Genomic DNA, 18,770 nt, shown 5'->3' on the forward strand with positions numbered 1-18,770 from the left:
TTTCCCTCTAAATAATGTCTTATCAACATAACTAACGCTGTTCCCTCTAAATAATGTTTTATCACTGAAACTGTCTACGTCCCAAATGGAACCCCTATTCCACAAATAGTGCACTGCTTTATGGCTCTGGTTAACGGGCCTATGTAGGGAGTAGGGTGCCATTTGGGATGCAGCCACTGCCAAAGCCACCCGCTAGGCTGCTACATGTCCTTGATCCTACTGTTCTGAGCCAGAGAAACATGGTTCCTTTCACTAGTCTGTCTTTCATCAGTGGGCTTATCCTTTTCACAGCTCAGTGAAAATAGCTCAGAGTCAATCTTACAGAAGTGAAATAATGACACTCGCTTTTTGAGGTAAATGATCAGGCCACGCTGGTGTTTTTTGTAATTCATGTAACTTCATAACAATTATAATCATACTCTCTACATCATTTAATAAACAGACGATTATCTGTGCACTACCCAGCGGTCCTATGTAGCAATGTGTCTGTGTGTGAGGCAGGGATTCCTGGGGGGAGAGAGAAAGGCCCTAACCCCAGGAGGAAGCTGTAGAGAATGCACAGAAGTGCTGATGGGGCACTTTACTGCTCTGTACACAGCAGCAGCTCCCCCTCCACTGGCTGGGTCTGGGGCGCAACGCTATCAGTAGGAACCGGGCTGCTTCCCCTTCCTGCTCTCAGACCTGCCCCAGCACAGCTCCCTGTCTTTGGTCCCTGCCCCCAGCCTCTGCCCTCTGCTCTAAATAATTCTCCCAGACCCTGCGGGGCCCCTGTTCCAGCCCCCAAGCCCAGACTCAGGCTTCCCCAGCCCATGCCTGTCCCAGCCTTTCTCTGTCCCAGCCTGCCCATGTCCCAGCCTGCTTCTGTCCCTCCCTGTCCCAGCCTGCTCCTGTTCCAGCCTGCCTTTGTCCCAGCCTGCCTTTGTCCCAGCCCGCCCCTGTCCCAGCCCCTGCCCGAGTGCTTTCTCCTGCCCCATCCGGCCTCTGTCCCAGCCCACCCCTGTCCCAGCCCCTGCCCGAGTGCTTTCTCCTGCCCCATCCGGCCTCTGTCCCAGCCCACCCCTGTCCCAGCCCCTGCCCGAGTGCTTTCTCCTGCCCCATCCGGCCTCTGTCCCAGCCCGCCCCTGTCCCAGCCCCTGCCCGAGTGCTTTCTCCTGCCCCAGCCCGCCCCAGCCCGCCCCTGTCCCATCCTGCCTCTGTCCCAGCCCGCCCGACTGTCTTCCCCTTTCCCCAGAGCCTGGGCCCTTAATCTCTATTGACCTCTAGCTCTGTCCTGTCATCAACATAAATCTTTCTGGTTTCATCCAAGGTGGGGTGATAATGGGCTAGCTCTAAGGCTGTAGAAGGCTCTAAGGATCTTACATTTTACATTTACATGTTAGTCATTTAGCTCTTATCCAGAGTCAGGGAGTCATTTAGCAGGCGCTCTTATCCAGAGTCAGGGAGTCATTTAGCAGGCGCTCTTATCCAGAGTCAGAGAGTCATTTAGCAGACGCTCTTATCCAGAGTCAGGGAGTCATTTAGCAGACGCTCTTATCCAGAGTCAGAGAGTCATTTAGCAGACGCTCTTATCCAGAGTCAGAGAGTCATTTAGCAGACGCTCTTATCCAGAGTCAGGGAGTCATTTAGCAGACGCTCTTATCCAGAGTCAGAGAGTCATTTAGCAGACGCTCTTATCCAGAGTCAGAGAGTCATTTAGCAGACGCTCTTATCCAGAGTCAGTTAGTCATTTAGCAGACACTCTTATCCAGAGTCAGAGAGTCATTTAGCAGACGCTCTTATCCAGAGTCAGAGAGTCATTTAGCAGACACTCTTATCCAGAGTCAGTGAGTCTGTGTATTCATCATAAGATAGCTAGGTGGGACAACCACATATCACAGTAAGTACATTTTACTGTTAGTTCACAGGAGCTGTTCAGCTCTTCTCTGTCCTGGAACAACCTTCACCCTGAAGCTAGGTCAGAGTCCCTGCCCATTTTCCCAAAAACATCTTAAATCCTCAAGAGTATTTTAAATAACACTCTCTCTCTCTCTATCTAGGGTTTGGGTTTGATCATAGCCTGAATGTAGGGAGGGGCAAGAGACCAGAGGTGGAAGAACAGAGTGCTCAGTTTTGGGGTGTAGGGTTTGATCATAGCCTGAAGGTAGGGAGGCCCAAGAGACCACAAGAGGCAGAACAGAGTGCTCGGGTTGGGTTGTAGGGTTTGATCATCGCCTGAAGGTAGGGAGGGGCATTTCCTCTTTCTGTTCTGTAGGTAAACACCATGGTCTTGTAGTGGATGGGTTGGGGTGTAGGGTTTGACCAGAGCCTGAAGGTAGGGAGGGGCAGTTCCTCTTGCTGTTCTGTAGGTAAACACCATGGTCTTGTAGAGGATGTGAGTTTTGACTGGAAGCCAGTGGAGTGCGGAGGAGGAGTGGGGTGATGTGGGAAGGTCGAACACCAGACGGGCTGCAGCGTTCTGGATAAGTTGCAGGGGTTTCATGGCACAAGCGGGGAGCCCAGCAAACAGCGAGTTGCAGTAGTCCAGATGGGAGATGATAAGTGCCTGGATTAGGACCTACGCCACTTCCTGTGTGAGTTAGGGTTGTATTCTACAGATGTTGTAGAGCAAGAACCTGCAGGAGTGAGTCACTGCTTTGATGTTTGCAGAGAATGACAGGGTGTTGTCCAGGGTCACGCCAAGATTCTTTGCACTATGGGAGGGCGACACTGTGGAGTTGTCAACCGTGATGGAGAGGACTTTGAATGGGCCGGCCTTCCCCGGGAGGAAGAGCAGATCCCTCTTGTCGAGGTTGAGCTTGAGGTGGTGGGCCGACATCCAAGCTGAGATATCTGTCAGGCACGCAGAGATGCATGTCGCCACCTGGGTATCAGAAAGGGGGAAGGAGAAAAGTAGCCATCCGCATAGCCATGACGGAGGCGATTAACCTCTCTGATCTCCCCATCCCGGATCCGGTATCAGGAATACAGACTCAAGCTCATTACCATAACGCAACGTTAACTATTCATGAAAATCGCAAATGAAATGAAATAAATATGCCATCTCTCAAGCTTAGCCTTTTGTAAACAACACTGTCATCTCAGATTTTCAAAATATGCTTCTCAACCATAGGAAAACAATAATTTGTGTAAAAGTAGCTAGCTAGCGTAGCATTTAGCGTTAGCATTAGCGTTAGCATCCAGCACGCAACATTTCAACAAAAAACATAAAAGCCTTCAAATAAAATAATTTACCTTTGAAGAACTTCTGATGTTTTCAATGAGGATACTCTCAGTTAGATAGCAGATGCTCAGTGTTTCCAAAAATATTCTTTGTGTATTAGAAATAGCTCCGTTTTATACATCACATTTGGCTACCAAAAAAACCCGAATATTCAGTCCTCAAAACGCGAACTTTTTTCCAAATTAACTCCATAATATCGACTGAAAACATGGCAAACGTTGTTTAGAATCAATCCTCAAGGTGTTTTTCACAAATATCTCTTCATTGATATATTGTTCTTGGAAGCATGGTTTCTCCCCTCAATCAAATGGAAAAGTACAAGCAGCTGGCAATTGCGCACCGAATTCCACGCAGGACACCAGGCGGACACTTGGAAAATGTAGTCTCTTATGGTCAATCTTCCAATGATATGCATACAAATACGTCACAATGCTGCTAACACCTTGGGGGAACGACAGAAAGTGTAGGCTCATTCCTTGCGCAATCACAGCCATATAAGGAGACAATGGAAAACAGAGCTTCAGAAATTCTGCTCATTTCCTGGTTGACGCATCATCTTGGTTTCGCCTGTAGAATGAGTTCTGGGGCACTTACAGACAATATCTTTGCAGATTCTGAAACTTCAGAGTGTTTTCTTTCAAAAACTGTCAGGAATATGCATAGTTGAGCATCTTTTCGTGACAAAATATCGTGCTTAAAACGGGAACGTTTTTTATCCAAAAATGAAATAGCGCCCCTAGAGATCAAAGAGGTTAACTTGGTGTATAGAGAGAAGAGGAGAGGGCCTAGAGCCAAGCCCTGGGGGACACCAGTCATAAGAGTGTGTGGTGCAGACACAGATCCTCGCCACAACACCTGGTAGGAGTGGCCTGCCAGGTAGGATGCGATCAAAGCGTGCAGAGCCAGAGGCACCCAGCCCTGAGAGATTGGACAGGAAGATCTGAAGGTTCACAGTGCTGAAGGCATCGGATAGATCTAGGAGGATGAGAACAGAGGAGAGAGAGTGAGATTTTGCGGAGTGGAGAGACTCTGTGACAGAAGAGCAATATCGGTTGAGTGACACATCTTGAAGCCTGACTTGTTAGGATCAAGAAGATCCTTCTGAGAGCGATAACGAGAGAGTTGGTCAGAGACACCACGCTCAAGTGTTTTGGAAAGAAAAGGGATATAACGGTCTGTAGTTTTTTGCGTCAGAGGCGTTGAGTGTTGGTTTCTCGAGGAGGGGAGTGACTCGGGCCATTTAGAAGTCAGAGGGGACACAGCCAGTGGTCAGGGATGTGTGAGGAATGGGTCTGGAGAAGGGAGGAGGGGATGGGGTCGGCAGGAAGGTTGTCGGGCGGCCGGACCTCACTAGTCGCAGGATTTAATCTGGAGAGAGAGGGGGGGAGAAAGAGGTCAATGCGTAGGGTAGTTCTGTGTGAGTGGGACCAGTGGACTCAATAGGCTGAGTGAATGAGTGGGACCAGTGGACTCAATAGGCTGAGTGAATGAGTGGGACCAGTGGACTCAATAGGCTGAGTGAATGAGTGGGACCAGTGGACTCAATAGGCTGAGTGAATGAGTGGGACCAGTGGACTCAATAGGCTGAGTGAATGAGTGGGACCAGTGGACTCAATAGGCTGAGTGAATGAGTGGGACCAGTGGACTCAATAGGCTGAGTGAATGAGTGGGACCAGTGGACTCAATAGGCTGAGTGAATGAGTGGGACCAGTGGACTCAATAGGCTGAGTGAATGAGTGGGACCAGTGTACTCAATAGGCTGAGTGAATGAGTGGGACCAGTGGACTCAATAGGCTGAGTGAATGAGTGGGACCAGTGTACTCAATAGGCTGAGTGAATGAGTGGGACCAGTGGACTCAATAGGCTGAGTGAATGAGTGGGACCAGTGTACTCAATAGGCTGAGTGAATGAGTGGGACCAGTGTACTCAATAGGCTGAGTGAATGAGTGGGACTAGTGGACTCAATAGGCTGAGTGAATGAGTGGGACCAGTGGACTCAATAGGCTGAGTGAATGAGTGGGACCAGTGGACTCAATAGGCTGAGTGAATGAGTGGGACCAGTGGACTCAATAGGCTGAGTGAATGAGTGGGACCAGTGGACTCAATAGGCTGAGTGAATGAGTGGGACCAGTGGACTCAATAGGCTGAGTGAATGAGTGGGACCAGTGGACTCAATAGGCTGAGTGAATGAGTGGGACCAGTGTACTCAATAGGCTGAGTGAATGAGTGGGACCAGTGTACTCAATAGGCTGAGTGAATGACTGGGACCAGTGTACTCAATAGGCTGAGTGAATGAGTGGGAGCAGTGGACTCAATAGGCTGAGTGAATGAGTGGGACCAGTGGACTCAATAGGCTGAGTGAATGAGTGGGACCAGTGGACTCAATAGGCTGAGTGAATGAGTGGGACCAGTGGACTCAATAGGCTGAGTGAATGAGTGGGACCAGTGGACTCAATAGGCTGAGTGAATGAGTGGGACCAGTGGACTCAATAGGCTGAGTGAATGAGTGGGACCAGTGGACTCAATAGGCTGAGTGAATGAGTGGGACCAGTGGACTCAATAGGCTGAGTGAATGAGTGGGACCAGTGGACTCAATAGGCTGAGTGAATGAGTGGGACCAGTGTACTCAATAGGCTGAGTGAATGAGTGGGACCAGTGGACTCAATAGGCTGAGTGAATGAGTGGGACCAGTGTACTCAATAGGCTGAGTGAATGAGTGGGACCAGTGGACTCAATAGGCTGAGTGAATGAGTGGGACCAGTGGACTCAATAGGCTGAGTGAATGAGTGGGACCAGTGGACTCAATAGGCTGAGTGAATGAGGAACCGATGTTGTCAACCTTCTTTTTAAAGTGGTTGACAAAGTCATCCTCCAAGAGGGAGGATATGGAGGATTAAGGAGGGAGGAGAAGGTGGAAAATAGAGGCAGAAGCTTGAAATTTAGAGTGCTAGAAAGTGGCATTAGCAGCGGATAGTGAGGAAGAGAAGATAGAGAAGGAGGGAGTGGAAGGATGATAGGTCCTCAGGAAGTTTTTCTCAATTTTCGCTGAGCTGCCCGCAGCCCTGTTCTGTAAGCTCACAATTAGTCACTCGGCCATGGAGCAGGAGGAGAGGGCCGAGCTGGCCAGGAGGAAAGGGGGCCAGTGCGAGTCTTGGGATACGGAAAGAGGCAGAATGAGGAGACAGGTGGGAGAAGTATTTAGCAGAAGGGAGAGATGATAGGATAGGAGAGAGTAGTGGGAGAGACTGAGTGAAGATTGTGACGGCGCATGACCATCTGGGTAAGGGCTGAGTGGTTAGGGTTAGAGGAAAGGGAGACGGAAAAGGAAACAAAGTATGATCAAAGACCTGGAGGGGTTTGCAGTAAGATTAGTAGGTGAACAGCCTCTAGTAAGATGTGAGTTGGAGGGTACTGGGAAAGGCTGAGGTCAAAAGAGGAAAGGAGGGGAAAAAGAGAGTTGGAAAGAAATGAATCGAAGGCAGACGTGGGGAGGTTGAAGTCGCCAAGTACCAAGAGTGGTGTGCCATCGTCAAGGAAATTAGCTTATGAAGGTGTTAATCTCATTGAGGAACTCTTTAAGGGCACCTGGTGGGCGATAGATGACAACAATGTTAAGCTTGAGTGGACAAGTGACAGTGACAGAATGGAATTCAAATGAGGAGGTGGACAGGTGAGAAAAGAGAACATCTCCACTGAGTAGCCCTGTACCACCACCATGACGACCACAAGCTCTCGGACTATGAGAGAAAACAGATGAAAAGAGAGCAGCTGGAGTCGCAGTGTTCTCTGGGTAATCCATGCCTCTGTCAGGGCCAAACAGTCAAGGGACTGAAGGGCAGCCTAGGCTGAGATGAGCTCAGTGTTCTCTGGGTTGATCCAACAGTCAAGGGACTGAAGGGCAGCCTAGGCTGAGATGAGCTCAGTGTTCTTGACAGCAGATCGGCAGTTCCAAACGCTGCCAGAGACACAGAATTCAACATGGGGTTGTGCACACAGGGTCCATTACATTAGAAGAGTTGCAGCCAAAGGGGTGGAGAGCTTCTGTAAAGCCTACAGGGAGAGGAGAGAACAGGTACAGAAAACACACACATAGTTGCCAAAGATACAACAGAGCAAAATGAGACCATCTGTAAATAACTAGGTAAGAAACTGACAGAGAGTGTAAATAACTAGGTAAGATACTGACAGAGAGTGTAAATAACTAGGTAAGATACTGACAGAGAGTGTAAATAACTAGGTAAGATACTGACAGAGTGTAAATAACTAGGTAAGATACTGACAGAGAGTGTAAATAATTAGGTAAGATACTGACAGAGAGTGTAAATAACTAGGTAAGATACTGACAGAGAGTGTAAATAACTAGGTAAGATACTGACAGAGTGTAAATAACTAGGTAAGATACTGACAGAGAGTGTAAATAACTAGGTAAGATACTGACAGAGAGTGTAAATAACTAGGTAAGATACTGACAGAGAGTGTAAATAACTAGGTAAGATACTGACAGAGAGTGTAAATAACTAGGTAAGATACTGACAGAGAGTGTAAATAACTAGGTAAGATACTGACAGAGAGTGTAAATAACTAGGTAAGATACTGACAGAGAGTGTAAATAACTAGGTAAGATACTGACAGAGTGTAAATAACTAGGTAAGATACTGACAGAGAGTGTAAATAACTAGGTAAGATACTGACAGAGAGTGTAAATAACTAGGTAAGATACTGACAGAGAGTGTAAATAACTAGGTAAGATACTGACAGAGAGTGTAAATAACTAGGTAAGATACTGACAGAGAGTGTAAATAACTAGGTAAGATACTGACAGAGAGTGTAAATAACTAGGTAAGATATTGACAGAGAGTGTAAATAACTAGGTAAGAAACTGACAGAGAGTGTAAATAACTAGGTAAGAAACTGACAGAGTGTAAATAACTAGGTAAGATACTGACAGAGTGTAAATAACTAGGTAAGATACTGACACAGAGTGTAAATAACTAGGTAAGATACTGACAGAGTGTAAATAACTAGGTAAGATACTGACAGAGAGTGTAAATAATTAGGTAAGATACTGACAGAGAGTGTAAATAACTAGGTAAGATACTGACAGAGAGTGTAAATAACTAGGTAAGATACTGACAGAGTGTAAATAACTAGGTAAGATACTGACAGAGAGTGTAAATAACTAGGTAAGATACTGACAGAGAGTGTAAATAACTAGGTAAGATACTGACAGAGAGTGTAAATAACTAGGTAAGATACTGACAGAGAGTGTAAATAACTAGGTAAGATACTGACAGAGAGTGTAAATAACTAGGTAAGATACTGACAGAGAGTGTAAATAACTAGGTAAGATACTGACAGAGTGTAAATAACTAGGTAAGATACTGACAGAGAGTGTAAATAACTAGGTAAGATACTGACAGAGTGTAAATAACTAGGTAAGATACTGACAGAGAGTGTAAATAACTAGGTAAGAAACTGATAGTGTGTAAATAACTAGGTAAGATACTGACAGAGAGTGTAAATAACTAGGTAAGATACTGACAGAGTGTAAATAACTAGGTAAGATACTGACAGAGAGTGTAAATAATTAGGTAAGATACTGACAGAGAGTGTAAATAACTAGGTAAGATACTGACAGAGAGTGTAAATAACTAGGTAAGATACTGACAGAGTGTAAATAACTAGGTAAGATACTGACAGAGTGTAAATAACTAGGTAAGATACTGACAGAGAGTGTAAATAACTAGGTAAGATACTGACAGATACTGACAGAGAGTGTAAATAACTAGGTAAGATACTGACAGAGAGTGTAAATAACTAGGTAAGATACTGACAGAGAGTGTAAATAACTAGGTAAGATACTGACAGAGAGTGTAAATAACTAGGTAAGATACTGACAGAGAGTGTAAATAACTAGGTAAGATACTGACAGAGTGTAAATAACTAGGTAAGATACTGACAGAGAGTGTAAATAACTAGGTAAGATACTGACAGAGAGTGTAAATAACTAGGTAAGATACTGACAGAGAGTGTAAATAACTAGGTAAGATACTGACAGAGAGTGTAAATAACTAGGTAAGATACTGACAGAGAGTGTAAATAACTAGGTAAGATATTGACAGAGAGTGTAAATAACTAGGTAAGAAACTGACAGAGAGTGTAAATAACTAGGTAAGAAACTGACAGAGTGTAAATAACTAGGTGAGATACTGACAGAGAGTGTAAATAACTAGGTAAGATACTGACAGAGAGAGAGTAAATAACTAGTTGAGATACTGACAGAGAGAGAGTAAATAACTAGGTGAGAGAGAGAGAGAGAGAGAGAGAGAGAGAGAGAGAGAGAGAGAGAGAGAGAGAGAGAGAGAGAGAGAGAGAGAGAGAGAGAGAGAGAGAGAGAGAGAGAGAGAGAGAGAGAGAGAGAGAGAGAGAGAGAGAGAGAGAGAGAGAGAGAGAGAGAGAGAGAGAGAGAGAGACTTTCTCTCTTTCCTTCCTGGATGAACTCTACAGAACCGTCTTAGTTCTGCGACGCACCCGCCGCTGAGAAAACAGGGGTGACTGAAGTACTAACATTGCTAATTACCTAGCAGAGGTGAAGAGCACCTCTCCCTGTACTAATTTCTGATTACCCTAGGAGAGATGAATCCACTCACCTCTCCAATACAGCCACTGATTACCAAAACAAGTCACAAATTGCCCCGCCCCCTTGAGCCTGATTGATGTGTCAACAACTATCTGCAAAATGATGAGTAATCAGCAGTTCATACACCAAGTAGGCCACTGGGAAGACAGGAAGCAGTTCATACACCAAGTAGACCACTGGGAAGACAGGCAGCAGTTCATACACCAAGAAGACCACTGGGAAGACAGGAAGCAGTTCATACACCAAGTAGACCACTGGGAAGACAGGAAGCAGTTCATACACCAAGAAGACCACTGGGAAGACAGGAAGCAGTTCATACACCAAGTAGACCACTGGGAAGACAGGCAGCAGTTCATACACCAAGTAGACCACTGGGAAGACAGGCAGCAGTTCATACACCAAGTAGACCACTGGGAAGACAGGCAGCAGTTCATACACCAAGTAGACCACTGGGAAGACAGGAAGCAGTTCATACACCAAGTAGACCACTGGGAAGACAGGAAGCAGTTCATACACCAAGTAGACCACTGGGAAGACAGGCAGCAGTTCATACACCAAGTAGACCACTGGGAAGACAGGAAGCAGTTCATACACCAAGTAGACCACTGGGAAGACAGGAAGCAGTTCATACACCAAGAAGACCACTGGGAAGACAGGAAGCAGTTCATACACCAAGTAGACCACTGGGAAGACAGGCAGCAGTTCATACACCAAGTAGACCACTGGGAAGACAGGAAGCACTTAAAACGTTGATGGCCCTAGCAAGCAAAAAGACAGTACCAGACCACAACAGATTAAGACAAAAAGACAGTACTAGACCACAACAGATTAAGACAGTACTAGACCACAACAGATTAAGACAGTACTAGACCACAACAGATAAAGACAGTACCAGACCCCAACAGATAAAGACAGTACTAGACCACAACAGATTAAGACAGTACCAGACCACAACAGATAAAGACAGTACTAGACCACAACAGATTAAGACAGTACCAGACCACAACAGATTAAGACAGTACCAGACCACAACAGATAAAGACAGTACTAGACCACAACAGATTAAGACAGTACTAGACCACAACAGATTAAGACAGTACTAGACCACAACAGATTAAGACAGTACCAGACCACAACAGATAAAGACAGTACTAGACCACAACAGATAAAGACAGTACCAGACCACAACAGATAAAGACAAAAAGACAGTACTAGACCACAACAGATTAAGACAAAAAGACAGTACTAGACCACAACAGATAAAGACAGTACCAGACCACAACAGATTAAGACAGTACCAGACCACAACAGATAAAGACAGTACCAGACCACAACAGATAAAGACAGTACTAGACCACAACAGATAAAGACAAAAAGACAGTACTAGACCACAACCGATTAAGACAGTACCAGACCACAACAGATTAAGACAGTACTAGACCACAACAGATAAAGACAGTACCAGACCACAACATATTAAGACAGTACCAGACCACAACAGATTAAGACAGTACCAGACCACAACAGATTAAGACAGTACCAGACCACAACAGATAAAGACAGTACCAGACCACAACATATTAAGACAGTACCAGACCACAACAGATTAAGACAGTACCAGACCACAACAGATTAAGACAGTACCAGACCACAACAGATTAAGACAGTACCAGACCACAACAGATAAAGACAGTACTAGACCACAACAGATAAAGACAAAAAGACAGTACTAGACCACAACAGATTAAGACAGTACTAGACCACAACAGATAAAGACAACAAATGATACTAGCTATAGCTATGAAGGAAATGGGTGAGAGTTGATTCTCTAAGTATATCAGAGTATGGAATGGAATAGGTTGCTATTTGGGATACAATCTATGTGCAACAGTCTGGTCAGGCTCCAGGCTCAGTAGCACTCTGTCAGCACAACAAGGTTATTCTTCTAACAGCATGCTATTTGGGATACAATCTATGTGCAACGGTCTGGTCAGGCTCCAGGCTCAGTAGCACTCTGTCAGCACAACAAGGTTATTCTTCTAACAGCATGCTATTTGGGATACAATCTATGTGCAACAGTCTGGTCAGGCTCCAGGCTCAGTAGCACTCTGTCAGCACAACAATGTTATTCTTCTAACAGGAAAAAAGAAACACCCAAATTAACATTCTGTCCACTGTCAAGTGTTATCAGAGTTCAGATGTAAGCTGATGTGACAGTTTACTGTGAACTTGTTTTTATGCACTCCTGTTTAATGGACCTCTGTGTAACTCAGTGTAATGGAACGCTGTGTAACTGTGTAGCTCAGTGTAATGGAACTCTGTGTAACTGTGTAGCTCAGTGTAATGGAACTCTGTGTAACTGTGTAGCTCAGTGTAATGGAACGCTGTGTAACTGTGTAGCTCAGTGTAATGGAACGCTGTGTAACTGTGTAGCTCAGTGTAATGGAACTCTGTGTAGCTCAGTGTAATGGAACTCTGTGTAACTCAGTGCAATGGAACTCTGTGTAACTCAGTGAAATGGAACTCTGTGTAACTCAGTGCAATGGAACTCTGTGTAACTCAGTGAAATTGAACTCTGTGTAACTCAGTGCAATGGAACTCTGTGTAACTCAGTGAAATGGAACTCTGTGTAACTCAGTGTAATGGAACTCTGTGTAACTCAGTGTAATGGAACTCTGTGTAACTCAGTGTAATGGAACTCTGTGTAACTCAGTGTAATGGAACTCTGTGTAACTCAGTGTAATGGAGCTCTGTGTAACTCAGTGTAATGGAGCTCTGTGTAACTCAGTGTAATGTAGGCCTACTGTGACCAAAGGAAGTTTGAAATTATACAATGACTGATGTTAAAGTTCAGACTGTCAGCTCTAAAGGTATTTTCATCCAAATCGGGTGAAACATTTAGAAATGTTTGTTCATGGTCGCCGTCGTCCCCCACCATTACAATAACAGGGGAGGTTAGCATTTGTTTTTTTTTTGGGGGGGGGGGCATGATATTTGTGCGTCTGTAACTTTCTCACTCATCACTGTTCACGTTTATTTCAGGATTATCCGTGATCATGGTAGCATCCACATCAATTAGAAACATATTATATTCTTATTTAGAATAAAAGTGACTCCAAAATAACAATTCATTATTAACCATTCATTTCTATTGGGCACAAAATAATCTGAAACACAACCAAAACAAACATCAAATGAATCCAACAAGTGTGTAGAGTCACACGCCTGATGAGGTCATTGTGTGTTATGAATATGGGACCAAATACTAAACTTTTTACTACTTTAATACACATATGTGAATTTGTCCCGGTACTTTTGGTCCTCTAAAATGGTGTTCACCCGATATGGATGATAATACCCTCAAATGAAAGCTGCACTTTGACCTCACAGTCATTGTATCATTTCCAATCCAAAGTGCTGGGAGTCCAGAAGCCAACACAACAAACAATGTGTCACTGTCTCAATCCTGTTGTAGCTCACTGTATATATTCAATTGATTAAAGTCTCGATGTCGCTTGAAATGTGCCAATGATCTGTCTGTGTGATCTTTTTTTTTATGTACGTCTGTGTCTGTCTATTTGTCCGTCCGTCTCTGTGTGTCTCGTCCTCAACCGTCCCCCAGAGAACCACCGTCTGACCCTTGACCTGCAGAAGGTAGAGCAGCTGGAGAGTAAGATCAACACAGAGCTGACCAGCCTGAAGGACAGGATAGAGACCATGACTCAGGAGCTGGAGACGTACAGCAACCTGGACAATCTAAAGGCTGCTGGAGAGGACAAGAAGAAGGTACTGTCTGTCCGTCCGTCCTGTCCGGTCCGGTCGGGTCGGTCGGTCGGTCGGTCCGTCGGTCCGTCCTTTCTTTCTTTCTTTCTTTCTTTCGTACAGACCTATGTTTGGAAAGTACACCTGACCTCAGCTATGGGCCTATAGAGTGTCAGTAGCCAAGCTGATGTAGGATCAGTTGTCTTTTAGAGTGTAATGATTAAGATAATATGGATGAGGGGACCTGATCCTAGATCAGCACTGCCACTCTGCTTAATGAATACGGGCTCTGAAGTGTCACTCAGTGTGGGATTAGTGTGTGGTCCAGGCTTTGACGGGATGCCCTCTAACCCCTCCCTCTGTGGAGGAGGGTCCATTAGGTTTTTTTTTACAAATTAAAGTTCACTGCAGCCCATTAAACATATGGTTTAAAGCAGACATGTTTTTTTTTTTTTTTTTTTTTTTTTACATTTGAATGATTATGTTCACAGATAATCAGCTCAAATGAATACTCGCTCTCCATTTGGCAAATCTGACCATAATTTTATCCTCCTGATTCCGGTTTACAAGCAAAAATTAAAGCAGGAAGTACCAGTGACTCGCTGTATACGGAAGTGGTCAGATGACGCGGATGCTACGCTACAGGACTGCTAGCAGACTGGATTCATACAATGGCATTGAGGAGTATACCACCTCAGCCACCTGCTTCATCATAAAGAGCATCTACAATGTTGTCCCCACATTGACCATACGTACGTACATATCCCAACCAGAAGCCATGGATTACAGGCAACATCCACACCAAGCTAAAGGCTAGAGCTGCCGCTTTCAAGGAGCGGGATTGTAATCCGGACACTTATAAGAAATCCCACTACACCTTCAGATGAACCATCAAACAGGAAAAGCGTCAATACAGGACTAAGATTGAATCCTACTACACCGGCTCTGACGCTCATCAGATGTTGCAGGGCTTGAAAACTATTACGGACTACAGCCGTGAGCTCCCCAGTGACGTGAGCCTACCAGATGAGCTAAATGCCTTTTATGTTCGCTTCAAGGCAAGCAACACTGAAGCATGCATGAGAGCACCAGCTGTTCCGGACGACTGTGTGATCACGCTCTCGGTAGCCGATGTGACTAAGACTTTTAAACAGGTCAACATTCACAAAGCCCCGGGGCCAGACGGATTACCAGGACGTGTGCTCAAAGCATGCGCGGACTGGCAAGTGTCTAAACTGACATTTTCAACCTGTCCCTGACCAAGTTTGTAGTACCTACAGACCACCATAGTCCCTGTGCCCAAGAAAGCGAAGGTAACATGCCTAAATGATTACCACCCCGTAGCACTCACGTCGGTAGCCATGAAGTGCTTTGAAAGGCTGGTCAAGGCTCACATCAACACCATCATCCCAGAAACCCTAGACCCACTCCAATTCGCATACCACCCCAACAGATCCACAGATGAAGCAATCAAACTCCACACTGCCCTTTCCCACCTGGACAAAAGGAACATCTATGTGAGAATGCTGTTCATTGACTACAGCTCAGCGTTCAACACCATAGTGCCCTCCAAGCTCATCACTAAGCTAAGGACCCTGGGACTAGACACCTCCCTCTGCAACTGGATCCTGGACTTCCTGACGGTCCGCCCCCAGGTGGTAAGGCTACGCAACAACACATCTGACACGCTGATCCTCAACACTGGGGCCCCTCAGTGGTGCGTGCTCTGCCCCCTCCTGTACTCCCTGTTCATTCATGACTGCACGGCCAAACACGACTCCAACACTGTCATTAAGTTTGCTGACGACACAACAGTGGTAGGCCTGATCACCGACAACGATGAGACAGCCTATAGGGAGGATGTCAGAGCTGGCCGTGTGGTGCCAGGACAACAACCTCTCCTTCAATGTGAGGAAGACAAAGGAGCTGATTGTGGACTTCAGGAAAAGGCGGGATGAACAGGTCCCCATTAACAACGACAGGGTTGTAGTGGAGCGGGCCGAGAGTTTCAAGTACCTTGGTGACCACATCACCAACAATCTATCATGGTCCAAACATACCAAGACAGTCGTGAAGAGGGCACGACAAAGACTATTTCCCCTCAGGAGAATGAAAATATTTGGTATGGGTCCTCAGATCCTCAGAAAAGTTCTACAGCTGCACCATCGAGAGCATCCTGACCAGTTGCATCACCGCCTCGTATGGCAACTGCTCAGCATCTGACCGCAAGGCGCTACAGAGGGCAGTGTTTACGGCCCAGTATATCGCTTGGGGCCAAGCTTCCTGACATCCAGGACCTGTATACTAGGCCCCAAAAAGGGTCAAATACTCCAGTCACCCAATTCATAGACTGATCTACCCTCTGTAGCGGGTGGCCTTAATCAAAATGGCCACCTGGTCTATTTACATTGACCCCCCCCCCCCCCCCCCCCCCCCCCCCCCCCCCCTTAGTTTTTACACTGCTGCAACTCTCTGTTTATTATCTATACATAGTCACTTTATGTACGAAATAACTTGACTAACCTTCCCACGTTGACGCTGTACTTTTTCTTTGACTATTTTGTTTACTTTAGTTTATTTAGTAAATATTTTCTTCAATCTCTTTATTAAAACTGCATTGTTGGGTTAAGGGCTTGTAAGTAAGCATTTCACCGTAAGGTCTACTACACCTGTTTGTATTTGGATCATGGGACAAATTAAAATTTTATTTACAAAATGTGTTACATAGTTAATCATGAAAGCATTTTAAGAAAACATTAAGACAACGGTCCTCTTTCAATGCCTTAGTATCCGCAGGAATCAGGATGTAATATTTATTGAAAGACCCCCATCTGTGGCAGATGTCTCGTGGCATAGTCCCTGTAAGATCACGTCGCTAATGTAAACAGCGACGGTGTTGTCGTTGAGGGAGTTTACCAAATGGGAACAACTTGGTAGAGCTAGAAGGAAACGTGAAAGCATCCTCCTCTACAGGCATCACAAAGCGACTCTCCTTTAAACAGGAAACACATTCTCTGAGAGATTTGACACCAGGAAGTCATGTTTCTTCCACTGACTCAGTCTGAGAAACACAAGTTTTTAGTTTCAACCAATGAAGAAAGGGGTGTAACCAATGGCTGGTTGACCCACTTCATCTGCTTAAACATCCTTAAGATATTTTTTCAGTAAATCCTTGTTTTATTACCCCACCAGAGCTGTGTATCCGAAATATACAGCTATTCACTATCTGAGCTGATGATTTGCTGTGGTAGCTCTACTAACACCATAACGAGTGTTGGATGAATTAATGAATTAATGAATGAATGAATGAATGGTAGTTAATCTAAGTTGTTGTCTATTGTCCTATAGAGGCTGCAGGAGGACAGAGTATCCCTGGCCCAGAGGAGAGACGGCTTTCACAAGGTCATGCAGAAGATGAATGAGGTGTATGAAGCTCTGAAAACACAGCTACAGGACAATGAGACACATGCTCAGGTACAGAGGCCATACTGACTACAGACTAGTGTGGAGGTTAGCCTGGTGTCTGATCTGTTCATGCTATTAGCCAACAACCATGGTAGTTGCCAGGCTAGGCTAACTTGATGTGGCCTGTCTATTGCCTTTCACGAACACTCATGATGTCATAATAACTTTGGAGCTTGAACATTCTTTGAGTGTTTCTTGCCTGTTTTTTTTTTCTCCTCTCAACCAACCACTGTTTTCTGTTGGTTTCCAGCTGACCAATCTGGAGAGGAAGTGGCAACATCACGAGCAGAACAACTTCGTCATGAAAGAGTGTATCCTTGTGTTTTGATTGGACACAATCAAGTTCCATTACAGGACTGAATCAGTAGGTTGGTGTCTGTCGTTCACACCACAGGCAGAATGGATCTGCGGAATCTATACATTACAGGACTGACAATGGTAGACGTAATATCCCCAATGGGGGACATGTTGTATAAACCAAAGTTTCTTTGACTCCTACATCTCCAGTCATCGCCTCTAAGGGTATGGAGAGCGACTACCGTCCGGTGGTGAAGACTGTCTCCAGGCAGCTGGCAGAGTACAACAAGATCCTCATAGACACCCTGCAGGGAACCAAGATCTAGGAACTGACTCGGGGACAAGGACAGCTACAGCTTCCTCTCTCTGGAGGCAGTCTCCATGTCCCACTTCCTGCATCAACCCCTCTGTCATACACTACCGTTTAAAAGTTTGGGGTCACTTAGAAAATGACCTTATTTTTTAAAAGAAAAGCCATTCTTTTTTTTGTCCATTAAAATATAATCAAATTGATCAGAAATACAGTGTAGACATTGTTAATGTTGTAAATGACTATTGTAGCTGGAAACGGCAGATTTTTAATGGATTATCTACATAGGCGTACAGAGGTCCATTATCAGCAACCATCACTCCTGTGTTCCAATGGCACGTTGTGTTAGCTAATCCAGGTTTATCATTTTAAAAGGCTAATTGATCATTAGAAAACCCTTTTGCAATTATGTTAGCACAGCTGAAAACTGTAGTTCTGATTAACAAAGCAATAAAACTGGCCTTTAGACTGTTCTTTTGCCCATCTTAATCTTTTCTTTTTATTGGCCAGTCTGAGATATGGATTTTTCTTTGCAACTCTGCCTAGAAGGCCAGCTTCAGATTCTTGGCAATTTCTCGCATGGAATAGCCTTCATTTCTCAGAACAAGAATAGACTGACGAGTTTCAGAAGAAAGTTATTTGTTTCTGGCCATTTTGAGCCTGTAATCGAACCCACAAATGTTGACGCTCCAGATACTCAACTAGTCTAAAGAAGGCCAGTTTTATTGCTTCTTTAATCAGCACTACAGTTTTCAGCTGTGCTAACATAATTGCAAAAGGGTTTTCTAATGATCAATTAGCATTTTAAAATGATCAACTTGGATTAGCTAACAGAACGTACCATTGGAACACAGGAGTGATGGTTGCTGATAATGGGCCTCTGTAGATATTCCATAAAAAACCTGCCGTTTCCAGCTACAATAGTCATTTACAACATTAACAATGTCTACACTGTATTTCTGATCAATTTGATGATATTTTAATGGACAAATGTGCTTTTCTTTCAAAAACAAGGACATTTCTTATTGACCCCAAAACGATTGTGTACGTATGGGTTGACAGATATATATATATAT

At 44.8% G+C, this 18,770-nt stretch overlaps 1 protein-coding gene across 1 annotated transcript in view; it reads left to right on the forward strand.

Moving 5' to 3' along the window:
- The window catches only part of ift74 (intraflagellar transport 74), a 58,034-nt gene extending 40,154 nt beyond the window's left edge, over positions 1-17,880 (forward strand). The window contains exons 17-20 of the mRNA XM_036936755.1: positions 13,483-13,646; positions 16,971-17,096; positions 17,338-17,398; positions 17,595-17,880. Of these exons, the coding sequence (XP_036792650.1) occupies positions 13,483-13,646; positions 16,971-17,096; positions 17,338-17,398; positions 17,595-17,710 (467 nt within the window). The 3' untranslated portion in view covers positions 17,711-17,880. The remainder of the gene's footprint in view (positions 1-13,482; positions 13,647-16,970; positions 17,097-17,337; positions 17,399-17,594) is intronic.
- The last annotated feature ends 890 nt before the right edge of the window (positions 17,881-18,770 follow it).

Source organism: Oncorhynchus mykiss, chromosome 12, assembly GCF_013265735.2.
Source record: "Oncorhynchus mykiss isolate Arlee chromosome 12, USDA_OmykA_1.1, whole genome shotgun sequence".
NCBI lineage: Eukaryota > Metazoa > Chordata > Actinopteri > Salmoniformes > Salmonidae > Oncorhynchus > Oncorhynchus mykiss.